The 20,833-nt window shown below is 35.1% G+C and overlaps 2 protein-coding genes across 2 annotated transcripts in view; one reads left to right on the forward strand and one right to left on the reverse strand.

Annotated features, from left to right (window-relative positions):
* LOC144966101 (protein AAR2 homolog) overlaps positions 1-20,833 on the forward strand; it is a 417,529-nt gene that overhangs the window by 294,093 nt on the left and 102,603 nt on the right. The window lies entirely within an intron of this gene.
* The window catches only part of LOC144964069 (uncharacterized), a 35,384-nt gene continuing 19,059 nt past the window's right edge, over positions 4,509-20,833 (reverse strand). The window contains exons 7-8 of the mRNA XM_078898008.1: positions 19,143-19,226; positions 4,509-10,645 (exon numbers count right to left, since the gene is read on the reverse strand). Coding sequence (XP_078754134.1) covers positions 9,759-10,645; positions 19,143-19,226 — 971 coding nt within the window. The 3' untranslated portion in view covers positions 4,509-9,758. The remainder of the gene's footprint in view (positions 10,646-19,142; positions 19,227-20,833) is intronic.

The raw sequence follows: 20,833 nt of genomic DNA on the forward strand, positions 1-20,833 counted from the left end.
TACTTTTTACATTCTCATATGTACACACAAACAAATCAACATCACTGGGATGGCAGCAAAATGATATCATGACAATGGACATTGTTTGTTTTTAAGGGTTTTACGGCACTTGCAACACATTGAGGTCATATCAGCGCCAGTAAAAAGGAAGAAAATGGGTTAGTAAGAAGTTCTAGAATTGCAGTTAAAGCACCCAAGAAAAGGTAAGACAAAGGGGAATTGGTTCAAATAAAAAACAGGTGTAGATTCCAAGACCAAACTATCAAAGTACTTAGTTTGAGATCACTCAAAAGTCTCATCCAGATACAAGCACAGGTCCCCACTAAGAGGGATACACTCAAATGTTTTACAAATCATACATAATATAAAGAAACATAATACAGTGCATAACAGAGAGATGATTTACAAGGAAAAAAATATCATCTCCCCAAACTCTAACTAAACATTTGACTGTTTCCCTCCCAGCCAGGGTATCCGGCTAGGGCCTGGACAAAACCAAGTAATCTCATTCCAAGACAACGATAGAAAGCATGTTGGAAAACAGGTGGATAAACGACGCAGTAAGTACCTCCCTGCCAATGCTCAGGAAAAGACAAAATATTGAAGGAAAACCAATGGCAAACGTGAAGCTACAAGGCAAAGTCAATGGGGATTGTGTGGAGGATTGTAAAAGGGCTGACATTGAAGATGATTGGATTTGAAGAATTCAATGTTAATGATGACGGTCTCCTTATGGACGTCAGGAAACATTCACTAAACTGAATCACTCGTCTTCTTCTTTCAAATTCAGAGGAGAATAGAGTAAAATAAAGTGGAAAATGGCATCGATTTTGGTTTTTGGAGTCAGAAGGTAAATGTTTGTTATAATTACAATCGAGATTTGGTTGAATTTGAGGTGTCACTTTTCACATCAATATATACACACACATACACATACACACACACACACACATACACACACACATACACACACACACACATACACACACACATAAATATGTAAGAACTTAAAGTCAGTAAAACTAAATTACCCCATTGCCCCACAAGCACCACGATTTTGGACAATGGCTCTTCATTCATTGTCTTTTTGGTTGGGGTTTTTTTTTTCATTTGCTTTACTTTTTGTTTGTTGTTTTGTTTATTTAATCTTTTTCATATTCATGTCGTAATTTTAAAAGACACAATGTGCTGTGGGAAACAATTTTGTATCAAAAGATAATCATCTCCTTTTCGTGGATGTTGTCCTGAGAAGATTCTGTGCTTGCGACACCTTCAAGTCATTTCAGCATCGGTAAAAGGGAAGAAAATGGTTACAAATTAGAGGAAAAAAGGGCAAATTGGTCAAGTGTGTTGACTTACTAAAACCGTAAGTAAGAGTCATAAGATTGTGTTAGTACATGCTGGAATACACACTTGACACTTGACTCACCCTTAGGTCTGACAGCTAGTCTTATTGGTAACAGTAAACGTAGACTCCAAGAGCACACTATCAAAGTACTTAGTTTGAGATCACCTAAAAGTTCCATAAAGACACAAGCACAGGTCCCCACTAAGAGAGATACACTCAAATGTTTACAAACCATAATATAATATGTAAACAAAAAGTGATGCAGTGCATAACAGAGAGATGATTTACAAGGGGAAAAATATCATCTCCACAAAACTAACTATACATTTGACCGTTTCCCTCTCAGCCAGGGTATCTGGCCAGGACCAGGACAAAACAAGGGAATCGCATCCCAAGACAAAGACACACAGCATGTTGGAAATCAGATAGAGGGGGATAGAAGACACAGTAAGTGCCTCCCTGCCCCCTATGGGAGGTCAGGAACCCTATTCAGTTGACTTTATTGTAAAACAAAACATTCTTAATATTGACGCCTGTTGAACAAGCTTTATCTCCCTTTTGCAGCCAATCTCTCCCCCCCCCCCCCCTCCCCCTGAACCCTTTACACGACCTTCGTATGAGCCCAACCAACTACATGCAGACATTCATACAATGGGAGAAAAAATTTATTTCAGTCATGTCTTGCAATTTCGATTACGTTGTTGTCGCCAAGGTGTCTGGTTGTCAATACGTCGTTGTAGCCAAGGTGTCTGGTTGTCAATACGTCGTTGTAGCCAAGGTATCTGGTTGTCAATACATCGTTGTAGCCAAGGTGTCTGGTTGTCAATACGTCGTTGTAGCCAAGGTGTCTGGTTGTCAATACGTCGTTGTAGCCAAGGTGTCTGGTTGTCAATATGTCGTTATAGCCAAGGTGTCTGGTTGTCAATACGTCGTTGTAGCCAAGGTGTCTGGTTGTCAATACGTCGTTGTAGCCAAGGTGTCTGGTTGTCAATACGTCGTTATAGCCAAGGTGTCTGATTGTCAATACATCGTTGTAGCCAAGGTGTCTGGTTGTCAATACGTCATTGTAGCCAAGGTGTCTGGTTGTCAATACGTCGTTGTTGTAGCCAAGGTGTCTGGTTGTCAATACGTCGTTGTTGTAGCCAAGGTGTCTGGTTGTCAATACGTTGTTGTAGCCAAGGTGTCTGGTTGTCAATACGTCATTGTAGCCAAGGTGTCTGGTTGTCAATACGTCGTTGTTGTAGCCAAGGTGTCTGGTTGTCAATACGTCGTTGTTGTAGCCAAGGTGTCTGATTGTCAATACGTCGTTGTAGCCAAGGTGTCTGGTTGTCAAAACGTCGTTGTAGCCAAGGTGTCTGGTTGTCAATACGTCGTTGTAGCCAAGGTGTCTGATTGTCAATACGTCGTTGTAGCCAAGGTGTCTGGTTGTCAATACGTCGTTGTAGCCAAGGTGTCTGGTTGTCAATACGTCGTTGTAGCCAAGGTGTCTGGTTGTCGATACGTCATTGTAGCCAAGGTGTCTGGTTGTCAATACGTCATTGTAGCCAAGGTGTCTGGTTGTCAATACGTCATTGTAGTCAAGGTGTCTGGTTGTCAATACGTCATTGCAGCCAAGGTGTCTGGTTGTCAATACGTCGTTGTAGCCAAGGTGTCTGGTTGTCAATACGTTGTTGTAACCAAGGTGTCTGGTTGTCAATACGTCGTTGTAGCCAAGGTGTCTGGTTGTCAATACATCGTTGTAGCCAAGGTGTCTGGTTGTCAATACGTCATTGTAGCAAGGTGTCTGGTTGTCAATTGCCAACTTTTTTTGACTTCTTCGATTGCAATGTGGCTTTAGAAGTGAAAATAAAAAATAGTAAAAAATGTTTTTTAAAGAGGGAGGGGGGGGGGGGATTTTTTTAAGTTCCCAAGGTGTCATTGGATCCAAAGTCGCCATATCGGAGGTGCACTGTTAAAATAATAACGATGATGATAATAATAATAGTAATAATAATAATAATAATAATAATAATAATAATAATAATAATAATAATAATAATAATAATAATAATAATAATAATAATAATAATAATACTGTTCAGTCTCATTATTCAAGTTAGATTTCAAACATACTATTTCAATTACAAATCAACCCTCCCACTATCAAAAATAACTTGCAAACTTAATTTTTCGACTATTATGCATTTGAAAAAGATTAAATATATTATGGTATCACAGAAATAGACTGTCCAAAACACGAGTAAAATCACAATGTACAAAATCTAAAATGATAACAGAATGACATGGATGGATATTAACATGCTTGATATAATATGTCGTCCTGAAATAATTGCTATCACGATAAATCAATTAAAGAGGAAGAAAGAAACTCGATATGTAATTGATCGGGACACTGAGGGGGAAAAAAACTAGTTCAAAAATTGTCATATGTCCATACCTGCCAACTAGAAAATTTCAAAGTCAGTAATAAACACAAAATTCATTAGTAACTGTTACTAATGGTAAAATTTCAGTAATACTTAACCAAACAAAAAAAAACCCCAAAAAAAGTTTAATGTTGCGTACGTTTTATACGTTACATAAATGTTGTTATTGACGCCTTTCATTACAAGTTAGCAATGGACTTAAATTATTGTTTTTGTTTTGTTTTTGTTTTAAGGGTTTTACGGCGATTGCAACACATTAAGGTCATATCAGCGCCAGTAAAAAGGAAGAAAATGGGAAGTAAAATGTTCTAGAATTACAATTAAAGAACCCAAGAAAAGGTAACACAAAGGGGAATTGGTTCAAATAGGCAACAGTTGTAGATTCCAAGGGCACTCTATCGAAGTACTTCGTTTGAGATCACCTAAAAGTCTCATCCAGACACAAGCACAGATCCCACTAAGAGGAATACACTCAAATGTTTACAAATTATATATAACACGTAAACAAAACATAATACAGTTCATAACAGAGAGATGATTTACAAGGAAAACAATATCATATCCCACAACTAACTATACATTTGACTGTCTCCCTCCCAGCCAGGGCATCCGGCCAGGGCCAGGACAAAACCAAGTAATCTCATTCCAAAACAAAGACAGAAAGCCAATGGAAAACAGATATAGGGGGATAGAAGAGACAATAAGTACCTCCCTGCCCGCCTATAGGAACATTATTTTATTTTTTTTGTTAAACTCTAGCAACATAAAAGAAAAACTTTTTTCTCTCTAACACTGCAACCAAATTGGTGTGAAATCAAAATCTGTAATATTTCTTCCCATTCCGTAAGTCTGTCATTGTCACCTCCTTTCCATCGTAGTCACAGACAGACAATCAGTAAAAGTGGGCAGCTCTTTCATAGCCCTCATAAGATATGTTAAATTTTATGCATTCTTTCTATTTCTCTTTACTATAAAAACAAAGGCAATTGGATCACAGAGGAAATAACATTGAAATAACAAGAAAGCATTTCATCTACTTTATCTAACATTCACATGGACATGTATTTAATTACAGGACAAGGTATGCATCGATACATCTGGAATACTAGAGACACATACACACATTACATCAACATCAAACTATCTCGTATGCATCTATACATCTGGAATACTAGAGACAGATACACACATTACATCAACATCAAACCATCATGTATGCATCTATACATCTGGAATACTAGAGACACATACACACATTACATCAACATCAAACCATCACGTATGCATCTATACATCTGGAATACTAGAGACGGATGCACACATTACATCAACATCAAACCATCACGTATGCATCTATACATCTGGAATACTAGAGACAGATACACACATTACATCAACATCAAACCATCACGTATGCATCTATACATCTGGAATACTAGAGACACATACACACATTACATCAATATCAAACCATCTCAACGAATCAACGACGACGACAAGCAAATGGATTTTCAGGAAAAGAAAATGAGTTGGAATTCATGAATTCTGGATTAGACATCCTTCTCAAGGATGGATATGAATAGAATAATTTGGAAAAGTGAAAACATACAAGACAAGAGTGAATCAATGCACTTAATGTTTTCGTCATATTCAGTGGGGGAAAAAAAAACAGGAAAAAATCTTTGGCCACTGGAGATTGTTTAAATTTCAGATTTATCTACAGAGTTGCAAATCAGTGCATTTGTTAAATGAGATCTGTATCATATATCAGAATAGTTTTTATTTCACACAAACTGTATTGTACCGACTATCCGACTCAAAGAGTGCTTACTGCTGGCTTTATACGTAATTTTGACATGAACTGCATTCGATTTCCTGACTTGGGTTTATCATTGGAAACGAATTTGTGGGAAAATATATGTCATAAAAACTCTCTCAAGCTGGAATTATAAGCCACATTTAAGTATTTTTTCCCCTTAAAAATCAGTTCCATACATGATACAGCTAAATCAAATGTGATAATAATACTTGGACACTACGCATCCTATCAAACTTTTATCCTCAACGTGAAAACTAAATTCAGAATATAAATTGTGTCATTGGCAATGTCAGGAATAGCTTTGTTATTCATGGTTTTCAAGACGGAAAAATACTTGTAAGAAAGAAAAGACACATCATCTGCCAATATTTATTCCATACAACGAACAATGCACTTATTCGTATCTTTAAATCTCATATTTTGATTTATTCCAACATCAATGCAGCCAACTGACATGTTTTTGATTTATTCCAACGTCAATGCTGCCAACTGACATGTTTTTGAAGCAAAACACAGAGTCAGGAAAGGCTGCAGACATGCCAACCAACCTCAACCATTTAAAAAGATTTTTCATAGTTTTCCCACAATTTCAGCTCGTTTTCTCCTATTTCCCCACAACGAATCATGTTTTCAATATGTGCAACTATTCAATTCTAGCATTGAACCAAGCATTCACTGAATTGATGGAGTCTTTCCAAGCTGAAATTCCTGTGACATCATCGAAATGACGACTCAAACTCACACCTAGGTGGAGACAATATTTAATAACCTTTGACTTTTCCACTTTGATGATTTTCGACCCCTAACTCTGACTTTGTGCATTCAGCATATTTTAGTCAATGTTCCCACATTATAAAAAAAGCGTATAAAAATATAAGAAATCATACTGGTTGGTAAGTCTGAGGCTGCATTGTGTCAAAAACATGTCAGGAAATTTACACGACCCTTACTTAGCTCATTATCAATGCCACAAATTTTGCACATCCCATGAACACGTTTACTATTTTTTTAAAATTTTATCGACAAAATATAAGAACCATGGGTAACAAAATAATCAACACATCGGCATGGCAATTATTGAATTCTACCAATAAATTACAATCAGCAGAGTATACAGTGAAGACAACATCAAACATTTTTTCATCTTCTATCAGCTAATAATTTCTCATATCACATTGACTTGATGAACAAAAATTCAGGTTTCTTTGCTCTAGTTTTGCTTTTAAAATCCATTTTCCTTATTATTATTTTTTTGGTCATAAGAATAAAAATAAACAAAAGTCCAACAAAAAGTAAGACAGGTAACAAAGGGCTTCAATTCCAGCAAAGAATTTTATGCAAGAGAAATTTATCCATGGGTCTAGTCTGAGACTGAGACCACTTAATTGTGTTTCTAAACACGTCACATGACTTGTTTTTGTTTTTGCTTGTTTTTAAGGGTTTTACGGCGCTTGCAACACATTAAGGTCATATCAGCGCCAGTAAAAAGGAAGAAAATGGGATAGTAAAAAGTTCTAGAATTACAATAAAGCATCCAAGAAAAGGAAAGACAAAAGGGGAATTGGTTCAAATAAGAAACAGATGTAGATTCCAAAAGCACTCTATCAAAGTACTTAGTTTGAGATCACCAAAAGTCTCATCCAGACACAAGCACAGGTCCCCGCTAAGAGGAACACACTCAAATGTTTTACAAATCATATATAATATATAAAGAAAGAATAATACAGTGCATAACAGAGAGATGATTTACAATGAAAAAAATATCATCTCCCAAAACTAACTATACATTCGACTGTTTCCCTCTCTGCCAGGGGATCTGGCCAGGACCAGGAAAAAAACCAAGTAATCTCATTCCAAGACAAAGACAGAAAGCATGTTGGAAAACAGATATGAGGGGATAGAAGACACAGTATGTACCCCCCTGCCCACTATGGGAGGAACCCCGCCCAGGTCACATGACTTGGGCACTCAAAAGATTACAAGATACATATTATGAATAATAAATGACAGAGAGATAGTTTGGTGTTTTATTTCCCCACCAAATAAACAAGCTATTATCTCCTTATCTTTAATTCATCAAATGCCTCCAGGCATGCCCTTGGTAAACACAGAATTAAGTCCCATTTAGAAAAATAACCAAAAGTCTTTTGGAAAGTAGAAATGAAAGAGGTATTACAAAACCTGAAAAGTAAAAATTTATTGGGTGAGGGCCTAAACTTCACAGATCATCATTCTAATTAATGCCAGTACAATATTTTTGAAAAAGTCAATAAATAAGCATGTATCAACATTTCATAGATTTAATTTTTTAATATGCACAACTGAAGACTGTGTTGGTGAGACATATCTAAAAAAGTAAATCTTGACGATTTCCACCTGTCTAAACACATTTCACCTTTTGACGATGAGTTCATCAAACCTCCCCAGCCCTTTCTTCTTTCTCTGTCCCTGCTTATTTATTTCTTGATAGAACAAAAACTTGCTCTCTTTTTCTTTATTTCAAACATTGACAGACCACTAGGCCATGATCTTCTGGCGTAGACCTACGACGATTCCTATATTGCATAGTTGACAAAGTTCATGTCAGGGAATATCAAACTCATTTATGGAACATTTCTGTCAGGACAATATATTTACTTTATTTCTCTCCTTATAGCTTAAAACTATAACTAGAACCAACCATACATGTATTCAATTCATCCGGCTAAAATTCCAAATGAGTTAATTGAAAAATGGATGAAATAAGCAGTAGCGATCAAAGAAAATATACAGAGAGAAAAGAAAAAAATATCAGATGTATATAAAGTGGAATCTCAGTATAACAGGGCCAGTAATAAAACGATATAACAGGGCTCTTGAAAATCCCTTTTTTTTTCACTCTTTGTGTTTAGTAAAATTTACTGGTTGTAGCAAGACTTTTTTTTAGCCTAATTGATTATATCAGAGCACTGAAGTGGATTCTTAGGGGCTACAGAAATATATTGTTATTATAACAGGGGTGCTGAGACCTACTAAATATTTTCAAATACAATGGATTACACTCTGCTAATCCTGCAAATAAAGGAAACAGAGAGTTAGGCTTGGCCTAGTTCATGAATGCTTTGTGTGTATGTCTATGTGTGAGTAGTGTGTGTGTGTGTGTGTGTGTGTGTGTGTGTGTGTTTTGTGTGTGTGTGTGTGTAAACTACTTCTCTATGCTACATCATTTTGAATGAATGGTGGTTTAGGCCATTTGGGTTATTTCCCTCTCGAAATTAGACTTTAACAGGATTCAGTTCTAGCAGGGATTTGAGGATGGTCCGTCCGTCCCACCGTCATTGTTAATGTTATACTGACGTTCCACTATGGGGAATTTCTACTATCTGGTATGTTAACTTTACCTACAGTGTAAGCCCTGATATCAGAGAATCTACACTGACCACAAAATCATTTTAAATAAGTCATGTGTCACAAGATCCAAATATAGTACAGCTCATGAACTGTAAAGCCTGAATTATGTCCCCTGATCATTTTACTAACGCCACAGAACTTGACATCTTAGAAATCAAATAAATATTTTCTTTTAATTCAAAACAAACAAAATATTAAATAAAAAATGAAAAGTTACAAAAAAATGACAAAGTGAAAACTAAGCCGCTTCTAAGTATAGGATAAAAATGAATGAAACAGCTTTTTAAAAAAAGATCATAAAACTTAACATGAAACATTTAAGGTTCAAAACCTGTCTTTAGCATTAAAAAATAATGTTTAAAAACAAACAAACCAGTTAACACCGTAATATTTCACCTAAAATCCGAAATGACAAGGGAGATTAGGTCTCTGTATGTCCAGGGGGGGATAAGCAAGGCTGGATTTCCGTCATCACTTATCATTATTGGACATGGAGAGACCTGTTTATCTGTCGCTCCCAATTTTAGGTGAAGGATTGTCATTTCAATGGGATTTTTTGGGTTGTTTGTTTTGTTTCTTTTTGTTTTTTGGTTGAAGACGGGTTTTGAACCTGAAGTGTTTCGTGATAGATATTCTGTTTTCTTCTTTTTTGAAGTTACTTGATTCATTTTTGATCGACATCTTTGACAAAACTGACGATAGGGGAAATGCAGTCTTTCAAATAATACTCTCTTCCATGCCAATTTTGCATAATGCTCCTGATGAAAGGATGTGGTTATAACTTGGTGTTCATTCCTGGGTTATCACTGCCACCAGAACTTTGGGAAGATTGTTTGATCTCAAATAGGGGAACTTTTTCCAGGGCATCATTGTCATCCCCTGCACGTGTTACTTCCTTTCTAATTTTGATGTCTCCACCAGACTCACCGTTAGTTCTATCAGGAAGTAAATGAGCACTTCCTCCCTCACTTCCACTTCCATCACCGCCTGCTTTGCCATAGGTACAAGAAGCATTGTCCAACTCAGACAACAAATTGTGCGATGAAAGTGGCGAATTGCCATCTAACATTTCCTCCGATTGATTGTGAGGTGTGAAAGGAAACGACGATTGAGTTACAAGAGTCGGGGGTGACTCCAGTTTGCTGTAAGAGTCTTCCCTATCACTTACAGAAGAAGCATCGTAATGATCTTTGTTCAAAGATCCCGAACGTTTTTTCCTTTTACCACTGCTATCGTATTCAGGCGAGGAATCTACTATACGCTCCTTGGCATCTGAACCACTCCTTTTCATACCTCTGAGAGAATCACATTTGCGTGTCAATGACAGGACTCTATCTAATGACGATGTCGATCTCTTTCTGGGAGAGTCGTCACATTTAAGGGCCTCTAAAGGCAGATTGGTAGGAGCATAGACGTCAACAACACGACTGTTGCTGTCATTTTTATCAGTGAATTTTGCCAACTCCATGTTGAGTTGGCTTTCAACATTGTTCTCGTCTATCGTCTGTTTTTGAGAACGAAGCATTTTTGATGTCCGAACTGCTGCCATGTAGTGATATTTCTTGATACTCAAGTACTGGACAGACGTGACAGCACGAACAGAAAAGTCTGGAGTGTATTCTTTGAGCCGTTTCAAGTCTTGTACAGACATACGTCTCATTGCTGTGAATAGTGAAAGAAAAAGGCAATTGGTTAAATCATTGACAACTCTTTCATTTTAATCAAATGTTTTTGACACAATAAGGTAAAGAGACTCAATTTAGAGATGAATTGATATTATTTGGTAGTTTAATACCTTGACTTACTTTTCTTTTTCAAAATACGGCAAAAATAAAGATTTTCTATTACCCATCGAGAGAGAGATAAAGAGAGTGAGAGACAGAGAGAGAGAGAGAGGGAATTGATGATAATGATGAGGAACTAGAAGAAGACGAAGAAGAAGAAGAAGAAGAAGAAGAAGAAGTAGAAGAAGAAGAAGAAGAAGAAGAAGAAGAAGAAGAAGAAGAAGAAGAAGAAGAAGAAGAAGAAGAAGAAGAAGAAGAAGAAGAAGAAGAAAAAGAAGGATAGAGGAGGAGGATGAGGAGGAGGCGGAGGAGGAGGAGGAGGAGAAATACATTTAAGACATAATACTAATATAATGTAGATGCAGCTTTTTCATATTTCATCGATAACAATAAAATACAATTTTTAGACTTTATTTCTTAATATGAAGATTGCTTTTGTTATAATCCAATTTAACTTTAACTTGAGATTTTATATAGCACAATATCCACTAAACAAGTAAAAGTGCTTTACAGAGGGTCCCAGACCAACAGTAACACATAATATGTAGAACAAGACATGAAGCCTGTTTGTGATATTGCAATTTTTTCAGACAGTGACAACGCTGTTAACAGCCAGGGTCTTCTGGCACTTTTCTACTCACTTCATCTCTTGTTGTTACCAACATTAGTGCCTGCTCCACTCACTTTTCTGATTTAAAAATTCACCCCATATACCGGAGCATACTCAATGTCCCAATTGTTTCTATGTTATATGTTTGTGTTGAGAATATTGGCTATTAACCTTAACTGTTAGCCAGGTAACTTCGCGATGGTTGTGTGTTGAACCCGCGATCTCCAGTAGTCGGTGAGAGAGAGCTCTAGGAATGACCTGAGTTTGAAACGAATATTTTTGTATTCGTGGATAGCTCATACGGTAGAGTCACGCTCTCACCGGCCAGGCGGAGTTGTCGTACCAATAAGGTCGCAGGTTCAAACCCCATCACCGCCGCGAAAATTTTTTATTCTCTATTGTCTTCTGGCACTTTTCTACTCACTTCATCTCTTGTTGTTAACAGCCAGGTAATCGTTTTACACCTGAGTATGGTGAAAAAATGTGAGCAAAGAGCCTTTTCCAAGGACTCAACTAGGCACTGAGCGAGTCTCGAACCCAGGACCTTCCAATCCCAAAGGGAGTGTCATACCACAAGACCACAAAGTCATATTACATGATATCCTACGTTTTCAAGTACGACAGTCATTAATAAGGTACAAAATGAGGAAGTATTTTAAAAAAAAAAAAAAGAAGAAGGAGAAGAAGAAGAAGAAATGACAAAAATGAATGGAGAAAGAAAGACTTCCACGGTTTGGATGAGTTACAAGGGTTAAAAAAAACGAATAATAATTGGGGCGAGTTTTAAACGACAAGAAGTAATAAGGTAAAACAAAATTCTGGCCCTCCAAATTATTTCAGAGAGATGAAATAAAGGTATGAGGAGACAGAACTGTCATGGAGGGAAGCTATGGAGAAGGAGCTGATGGCCAAGTGTATCTCCAAACACCAGAGAGTTGAGAATGATATGTCTGACGGTAACGATAAGGATCATTTGCTATGATATCACAATATCATTTGGATTATTATTTCAGTCCAAATCTGACGTTCTTGGTTTCTGAGCTATCGATGACAAAAATGTCATATCTTGTGGTTAAGTCTCATTTACAAATCTGTTGTAAACACCAAAGAAGGGAGGGCAGATTCCACATTGAAACATGATCAAATCCAGTTTAGTTTTTCAAATTACATTTCCTCTATAGTCTGGGTCTTGATCGTCAGATTTCTCTGCAGCTACTTTATTTTGACCTTTCTATTTTATTTTTCCAAACTAACACAGATCATATTAACCTTTGACCCATTTTTAGAGAGGGAACTCCATACCCAATTGGTATTCAGGATAAATCTATAACGGTGGCCGTCTGCTTTGGAATGTCAAACAAGATATGAATGTCATTATTTTCGGTTTACAATATGGCTTTAAATAAGGATAATTGTCAGCCTCTAAAGTGTTTTCAATTCTGCTCTGAAGGGTAGATTATTTCCAGGATTCTTGTAAGGATTAAAAAGATATTTAAACTGATTGACTTTGTGTCATCTCTATCCAGGATGTCCAGACTTTTCGGTGTCAATTTTTATGTTAAGTTTGTTACATTTGATAAAATTTAAAACAAAATTAATTAAAAGCATAAATGTCAAAAACTGCAAATACAAATAAAACACGTGACTAATACAAAAGGTTTCAATAATATAAAAAAGCAAGTTTTTTATATGCATAATTGAAGTGATTATAAATATAAATATAAATATATATATATATATATATATATATATATATATATATATATATATATATATATATATATATATATATATATATATATATATATATATATATATATATATATATATAAAATATATAGTAAATTTTAAAACTAGGATTTATACAAAATAAATCTGTGTTACAAATCATAAATATTCAAACTATTTGATAAATATACTCTATAAATTGTCACATAAATGGTCAAGCACCACAAAGGAAACAAGAAAAACATTAACCTCCTCACGCCCACGACTTATTTGCATATTATTTTGTTTCTTTTTTTTTTATGTTTGTGTTATGTTTACATTTAATTGCTTTTTATTGTTTTGTTGGGTTTGTTGGTTGCTTTTTTCAACTTTTCTCTTGTATTTTTTATTGTTCTTCTTTTAGTTGTATTTTGTATTTGTTTTTTTTTTTGTTTGTTTGTTTTTGGGGGGTTTTTTGTTTGGTTTTTGTTTGTTTTTGTTTTGTTTTTGTTTTTTGTGTTGTTTTTTTTTTTTGTTTTGTTTTTTTTTTTTTTTTTTGTTTGTTTTTTTGTTTTTTTTTTTGGGGGGGGGGGGGTTACTTTTCATATTAAAGAAAGAGTAGTCTTTATGGCTAAACTATATCATCAATTTCATCTTCATCATTCATTATCATAATCTCCTTAGTCGTTATCATGAAAATCATTGTGGTCGAGCATCATCATCATCATCATCATCATCATATCATTGACAAAAACAACAACAACAACATAAACTTTCATCACAAAAGCCCAATATTAAAAGGCACGCCTGTATAATAAACTGTTTGACTCAAGAGATCATATTTTTTGTTCATACAATTGAGATACGTATCATGTCTCCCCATGAAAATCAAGAGATTCTTACTATAAGCCATCATGTCAAATCACGTGACAACAAGTGCAAACAAGTTCAATCAGCACTGATTTGAGCAAGATGGTGGATCGGCCGAATAGGCACTCAATTAAAACTGTGGTACCCTGAAGTTTTTTGGGGTTTTTTTTTCTTTCTTTTGGCCATAAAGTCCTAAGTCACAACATTTTCTTGAAGACCAAATAAACGGTTCCAAAGGCAAACATTTCATCTAGTTGTCGTCTACTTTAAAATGCCATGCTGTTCATTTGAATGACTATAGCATGCTATCATAGTTGTGTAATTATTGAGAGAGAGAGAGAGAGAGAGAGAGAGAGAGAGAGAGAGAGGGGGGGGGGGGAGGACAGACAACGAGAGAGATAGAGATAAAGCGAGAGAGAGAGATGGAGGGTGGTGGGGGTGAGGGGAGGGAAGGTGAGTTGGGTGAAGCAAAGAATCTCAGGATTTCATTGATAAATTGTCAATATAACAAGACTACCTCTCCTCTTAGGTCCTATTAAACTATGGGTCCAATAAACAACAGTGATAAATTGACAACTTGATGATACAGAATAAACACCTTTTTGACAACTTGATGATACAGAATAAACACCTTATTGACAACTTGATGATACAGAATAAACACCTTATTGACAACTTGATGATACAGAATAAACACCTTATTGACAACTTGATGATACAGAATAAACACCTTTTTGACAACTTGATGATACAGAATAAACACCTTTTTGACAACTTGATGATACAGAATAAACACCTTATTGACAACTTGATGATACAGAATAAACACCTTATTGACAACTTGATGATACAGAATAAACACCTTTTTGACAACTTGATGATACAGAATAAACACCTTATTGACAACTTGATGATACAGAATAAACACCTTATTGACAACTTGATGATGAATAAACACCTTATTGACAACTTGATGATACAGAATAAACACCTTATTGACAACTTGATGATACAGAATAAACACCTTATTGACAACTTGATGATACAGAATAAACACCTTATTGACAACTTGATGATACAGAATAAACACCTTTTTGACAACTTGATGATACAGAATAAACACCTTTTTGACAACTTGATGATACAGAATAAACACCTTTTTGACAACTTGATGATACAGAATAAACACCTTTTTGACAACTTGATGATACATAATAAACACCTTTTTGACAACTTGATGATACAGAATAAACACCTTTTTGACACCTTTTTGACTGATGACAATGTGTGCACAGAATGACGTTGAGACAAAACCTATAAAGACACTATTTGTGTTCTAAGAATTAGCATAGACTTGTTAAGATAAATTCAGAAGAGATCTCCGGCCTTCATACATAATTATTCAATTTTATCTATACAAATTCTGATCAAATCAATAAGATAAACCAACTTACTTTGACAGATTTACAAATGGAACGTTTAAACAATCATTTTTCAAACTGCATATCTTTACTTTCTTTCAGAAATCTTTTAAATGCCTGTGCCAAGTTTGATTCGATACACAATGTCAACGTTTCACATTATAAACCTTTTTAATTCTAAAAACTGAATGATCTTTAAATACGACATATTTAAATGTGAATAAATGGAGACCAAGTAAATACGTCAGACTTTTTATAATGCTGAATAACTCACATGTCCTTAAGACTGATCGAATTAAAATGGAATTATCTCCCTTGAGTGTAATTTTTTTAAAAAAAATAAAATCTATGACTGATATATACCACTTATAAGTTAAAAGGTATGAAATCTAATTTTAAATAAGATTTCTCCAAATTTGATATATGATTTGGTCACTGTTTCCATAAATATATTTCCTTGAATAGTCTTTTTAAAATTAAATTTTATTTATCAAAATATACCTAAAACAACTTCATATGGTCGGCATTGTAAGGTCACGTCAAGAAAGGTGATAGAATATATTCATTAAGTTTTCATATCATTTTTTATTATGTTCCATTGTTCTCACCGTTATTATAAAATTACTCTTAGTATCTAAACTGTAAAGGCCACAGTTCACATTTTTAGGTTCTTGATGAAGGATTGGGGGTTATAATTCTTGAATTTTCCTAGGATGAAGGACTGGGGGTTATAATTCTTGAATTTTCCTAGGATGAAGGATTGAGGGTTAGAATTCTTGAATTTTCCTAGGATGAAGGATTGGGGGTTATAATTCTTGAATTTTCCTAGGATGAAGGATTGGGGGTTATAATTTTTGAATTTTCCTAGGATGAAGGATTGGGGGTCATAATTCTTGAATTTTCCTAGGATGAAGGATTGGGGGTTATAATTCTTGAATTTTCCTAGGATGTAGGATTGGGGGTTAGAATTCTTGAATTTTCCTAGGATGAAGGATTGGGGGTTATAATTCTTGAATTTTCCTGGGATGAAGGATTGGAGGTTATAATTCTTGAATTTTCCTAGGATGAAGGATTGGGGGTTATAATTCTTGAATTTTCCTAGGATGAAGGATTGGGGGTTATAATTCTTGAATTTTCCTAGGATGAAGGATTGGGGGTTATAATTCCATTTCTGACCAAAATCAGGAATAAACTGACCTCAATGAAATTCTTCTAAAACTCAGTTTCTCCCTCTCGGCCAATAACCCCGATATCCATCAAATGTGGTTTCATACACAAAACTGTCTTTGGCTTTGTTGTGAAACTCAAGTCAATATTCAAACTATAATTTTAAATCATTCTGACATATTACCCTTTAAATTAGCAAATGTAACTTTTGTCTGTCACGTTTTGATTTATGTTTTGTGATCTGTCAAAAACTGGATAAGCCAAAAATGGTAATCAAAAATCATTTCTTGCGCCTGCAAGTTATGTTAAGCATATTAAGATTTTATACTAATACGGTGGGAATTGAGGTTCACAGAAATAGAGAGAAAAGAAACAATGATTTCCAATATGAACTGATGCAAAATGTTTCATTATGGAAATTGTTTTAATACTCCGATAAACTGACCAGATATGAAATGTCAAAGTTTCAGACCTTAAATTTAATGGTGAACCTCTAATAAACAAGAAATTCCCACCTAAGCTTAACAATAACATTTACTTTAATGTTAACAAAAAAACAAGAATATAAATAACAAATGTGAATATAATCTGAAACAGGTGAGAAATAATATAATAAAAATCTGTGTCCCAAACAAAGTCATCCGGTCATTTGTAAATTGAAAAAAACAAAACGCCATCAAAAATGTCAAATTTGACAAGAGTGGCAAAAAGGGAAATATTTTGGTTTCAAAATAAGCAGAATTCATTTCTAATACAATGTTCTCAACTTACCTGCTGATACTTCTGTTATAAAATATGAAACAATCAGAATCAGACACAGATTTGCTGGGGGGGTTTATTTATTTTAGCCTGACTTGATATTATAGTATCTTACGATTTTCATTCAGAAAACAACAACCGTAATCTAAATCGTGCTGTTGCTATTATTATTTCCATTGACGAAAACAAAAAAAGTCTTCATTTATAGTGAGATAATTAATATGAGAAATTCGGCCTCAACATTAAGGTGTTAAATCCCATCTGTTTAATGATAATGGAACACACGTAGATAAATGACAGAAAATTTGGGATCAAAAGAGGTGTAGACTTTAAGCAGAAGTTGACGTAAAGAGTGTAAACTTTATGCAGATTATCTTGTAATCTACTATCTACCCATACAGTATTTTATGGAGATATTTAATTGCAGCTGAAAAAACAGGAAAAGCTCTAAGTGTTTTGATCTTTCGAATGTTAGTGAGTCTAAATGTGGGGGTCTTTGAAAATTCAAATGGCCCATTTACGATATCAATAAGTCTGCAATTCGTTGTTCAACAAATCTCAAATTCCAGTCACCAATAAGTATAAGTTTCACAACGACCAGAATTAGAATCTGATGTGTACCCATGCCATCCGTTTCCAAGCCAGAATTTAATGTGTATCAGCACTGTAGAAGTACTTTACATCATTCGCAATAGATGAAAGCAATAAAATCCATCATCAATCATCTGATATTTCATGACTTATCTTGAAGACCTGAGATGCACATTCCTCCCACCAAATCCAAGCATCAGTAACACACTTTATAGTCACCTGGAACAACTACAAAAGATGTCTAACTTCTACGTCATGGCACAAGACCGAAGGGCTGGAGCTCAGGTGGTCGCTGATTCGAATAAGTAAGTAATGACTTATAACTGGAAATTTGTCCACCCTTGATTTATGACTTATAACTGGAAATTTGTCCACCCTTGATTTATGACTTATAACTGGAAATTTGTCCACCCTTGATTTATGACTTATAACTGGAAATTTGTCCACCCTTGACTTATGACTTATAACTGGAAATTTGTCCACCCTTGATTTATGACTTATAACTGGAAATTTGTCCACCCTTGATTTATGACTTACAACTGGAAATTTGTCCACCCTTGATTTATGACTTATAACTGGAAATTTGTCCACCCTTGATTTATGACTTACAACTGGAAATTTGTCCACCCTTGATTTATGACTTATAACTGGAAATTTGTCCACCCTTGATTTATGATTTACAACTGGAAATTTGTCCACCCTTGATTTATGACTTATAACTGGAAATTTGTCCACCCTTGATTTATGACTTACAACTGGAAATTTGTCCACCCTTGATTTATGACTTATAACGGGAAATTTGTCCACCCTTGATTTATGACTTATAACTGGAAATTTGTCCACCCTTGATTTATGACTTATAACTGGAAATTTGTCCACCCTTGATTTATGACTTATAACTGGAAATTTGTCCACCCTTGATTTTCTTTGTCTTTTTACCTTTCTTCTTTTCTTTTTCTTAATAAGCTTTCAAATAATCTGTCTGTTTATATCAAAAATTGTCACAGCAGGTCTACATTCTACTTCAAATCAATGGTCCATTATAAGAAAAATGTTAATACCAAAAATATCCTGTTCAAAAGTAAATATTTTCTTACCTATATTCCTAGCTTAAAGAAAGTTACCTTGATACCCATGCTAAGTTAAAAGAGTTCTGATATTCTATTCGTATTGTTTGATTCTTTTGATAATAATTAGCAGTTCCTTGCCAATTTCTATGTGTTTTGTGGATCCAAATATCTGTCACTTACCATTAATGGCTTCGACTCCAAAGTAAGAAAATGGGCCACTTTCAAACGACAAGTTTTCATTCCCAATGGTGACTTCCACCGTGCCTGTGAAATTGGAAGGACAGAAAGTAGAAAATCAAATAACAAAAGCTCAAATGAAAACTTGATTATCAATGCATTTTAAGACAACCATATATATTCTTTTAGTAGTCTCCTTCTTCGCTAATAATCTTTTTTTTTTAACTACATCAAACTTTATAGAAATGCAAAACTTTGCAACAGATTCTCTGATTTTTCAAAAGTATAATTTATAATAACATTTTACTTATTTTTCTTTTCATAGATTTCGTCTGTTTTGTTTTTGTTTGTTGGTATTTTTTTAGCGGGGGGGGGGGGGGGTTGGTTTATTTTTCTTTATTTTTTTTGTTTTGTTTTCTTTGTCTGTTGGGGGGGGGGGGGGGGGGGGGGGCTGGTTTGTTCGTTTTTAATGGGTTATTTCATTATTTGATCCTCTCCCCCCCCCCCCTCCAACATATAGAAACGAATTTCATGCTTCATATTCTCAAAAATGAATTTCTTCACATTCATCTTCACCTTGAAAAAGTGTATTACAATAATATTGAGGAGGGAAGAGGAGGAAGAGGAGAGAGAGAGAGAGAGAAGAAGGGAGGCAAAAAGAGGAGGAGAAAGAGAAGGAGGGGGAAGAACTTAACATTTAAATGAGGACTACCGGTGAGGTGAAATTTGATGATAATCAAAGGGGTATTTCATGATATGCATATCAATATATCTTCACCGAAGCGGACCAGTTTCCCATGATTCCTCATTATTCAAAGGTGATTTGATGATATGTAATAACTGCTTCATTCACACTTGTCTTCTATTACTAACAAAGCACACTTATGTCCACTAGATGAGACTTCTTGACATACAGGGTGGCAGAGGTCAGATGGTAAAGCTTTGTAAAGCACTTTGGGCACATTTAGTAGATATTGCGCTATATCAAAGCTCACTTTTTTTTTCGGTGGCGAAGAAATATGCATATTATGTAGTACCAACAGAATTACCATCCAATTTCACCATACAGGTAAACCTCGTTTAATTTTCAAAATCCGTTGGGACTCGTGAATGGGCATAACCTTCCCTGAAGATTTCAAATCCAAAATCACCATAGTGCAAAGTAGTCTATCATTTTTTTTTTTCAGTATTGCTAATCCAAATGCAAGTCTTCAGGTCTTCAGGTCAAGCTATCCTCCTAACTCATCTCCTTCCAATTGCTAGCTTGAGCCGATTCAACTTCTAACTCCACTTCATTGTGAGTGTCAAAAGTCGACTTCAGCTCCGTCACCACAGGAATCATCTTTATCAGTTGAGCTAATTGTTTTTAAATCAAAGCAAGGTCAAAAGACCCTTATTGATTAGGGGGGGGGGGGGGGGGGAGGGAGGGGAGCAGCTTTTTATGTAATATCAGGACTCACACAATACACAATACGTGTAAGATGGAAGTTGATGTTTTGTTATATTGAACTCCGATGTCGCTGTTACACAATTAGAGCTCAGGGTAAGTGTTTTTCATTGTCACTTATCTTTAATCCATTTTTCACTTTTGTACTTTTTCACTTATTTGTTTTTCCACTGGTTTCGCCATTCCTTGTTGACATTGCCATTCCTTGTTGACATTGTCATTCCTTGTTGACATTGTCATTCCTTGT

The sequence above is a fragment of the Berghia stephanieae genome, chromosome 2 (assembly GCF_034508935.2).
Source record: "Berghia stephanieae isolate SIO BIC M18660-M18661 chromosome 2, UCSD_Bste_1.3, whole genome shotgun sequence".
Lineage (NCBI taxonomy): Eukaryota > Metazoa > Mollusca > Gastropoda > Nudibranchia > Aeolidiidae > Berghia > Berghia stephanieae.